The following is a 1,620-nucleotide window of genomic DNA, read 5'->3' on the forward strand; positions in this document are numbered from 1 at the left end:
GCGCCGGCACACCGGGTTCTAGTCCCAGTCGGGGCACCGGATTCTGTTCCGGTTGCTTCTCTTCCAGGCCAGCTCTCTGCTATGGCCAGGGAGTGCAGTGGAGGATGGCCCAAGTGCTTGGGCCCTGCACCCATGGGAGACCAGGAGAAGCACCTGGCTCCTGCCTTCGGATCAGCGTGGTGCGCCGGCCGCGGTGGCCATTGGAGGGTGAACCAACGGCAAAGGAAGACCTTTCTCTCCGTCTCTCTCTCTCTCACTGTCCACTCTGTCAAAAATAAAAAAAAAAAAAAATTTAAATAAACAATCAATTATAAAATTAAGTATAATACTCCTCCTTTGTGGCTGAAGAGGCTTGGTCCCATACTAGGAATGATATTTTTTTTTTTTTTGAACCGTGTTTCAGTTTATTGGCGTTGTTGATTTACCAACAAGACAGGACTTCTCCCCCATGGAGTGAGCTCTTCTCCCTCCGCCGCGCCACGTGCCACGCGTCTTCCCCGGACTTGGAAACGCAGCAGCTCCAGCTCCCCGCAGGGTGGTCAGTCCTTCTTCACTTTCACAATCTTGACGTTGCTGCCCGCGGTCTTCTCCGCGTTCGCTCTGAACTCGGTCTTGAGCGCATCCCTCACTGCCTTGGTGCAGATCTGCAAGTACCGGATGTAGCTGAGCCCAGCCTGGTGCCAGTACGCCACCATGATGTCGCGAGAGCGGGGCGCGTCAGGCCGAGTTGCGAGAGCCGACAATGTCGGATGCACCCGGCGCCCGGCGGCAGGAAGGTCAGGCCCGGGAAGCCGGAATGATATTCTTTTAAGTTTACTCCAACGTGGTTGCATTGTGATTATATCTGTCATCATTTCTATTGTCAGATCTTGCCTGCAGACTATAATTTATGAGATTTTGACATGAAATGTGGGTACAGAGTCTGATATGCTAACATGGCCCAAATGTGAGCTGGAGACACTTAGTACTCATCAGTTTCTTTAAGAAGTCATCTACACTCTAGCTTCTCTGTCAGCTAAATTGGGGCTGGCAAATTATACTATATATATATATAAGCATTAATCTAGACTAAGATGATTAGAACTAATGTACCCTACCTACATCTCTGTTTGTCTTAGAATTCATGCATTAAAATGGTATTCTCTGTGCTGGCCTTATTGTGCAGCAATATAAGCTTCCACTGCCTGCGATGCCAGAGTCCCATATGGGTACTGCTACAAGTCCGGCTGCTCAACTCGCAATCCAGCTCCCCGCTAAAGTGCCTGGGAAAGCAGCAGAAGATGGCCTAGGTGTTTGTGCCCCTGGCACTCACCTGGGAGACTCAGATGAAATTACTGGCTCTGGCTTTGGTCTGGCCCAACCATGGTTGTTGTGGCCATTTGGGGAGTGAACTAGCAGATAGAAGGTTTTCTCTCTCTGTCTCTCAACTCTGCTTTTCAAATAAAAAAAATGGCATTGTCAGAGCTGAAAGATCCTGTTTTCTAAGTCAAAAATGTTCCCAGTAACCTGATCACATTTCACAAGAAGAAGTAAATTTTGTTCTGAGTAATTGATATTTCCGAAGGTTTTTCTATGTTTCTTTTTTTTTTTTTTTTGCTTTAAACTATTTTATGGTTTTCC

At 47.7% G+C, this 1,620-nt stretch overlaps 1 protein-coding gene across 1 annotated transcript; it reads right to left on the reverse strand.

The window, feature by feature from the left end:
• Window positions 1-381: 381 nt before the first annotated feature.
• On the reverse strand, window positions 382-786 carry LOC133748039 (ATP synthase subunit epsilon, mitochondrial-like). Its single transcript, XM_062176564.1, has one exon. The coding sequence runs from the start codon at window positions 693-695 to the stop codon at window positions 540-542; it is 156 nt and encodes a 51-aa protein (XP_062032548.1). The 5' UTR covers window positions 696-786; the 3' UTR covers window positions 382-539.
• Window positions 787-1,620: the final 834 nt, after the last annotated feature.

Source organism: Lepus europaeus, chromosome 2 (assembly GCF_033115175.1).
Source record: "Lepus europaeus isolate LE1 chromosome 2, mLepTim1.pri, whole genome shotgun sequence".
NCBI classification, from domain to species: domain Eukaryota; kingdom Metazoa; phylum Chordata; class Mammalia; order Lagomorpha; family Leporidae; genus Lepus; species Lepus europaeus.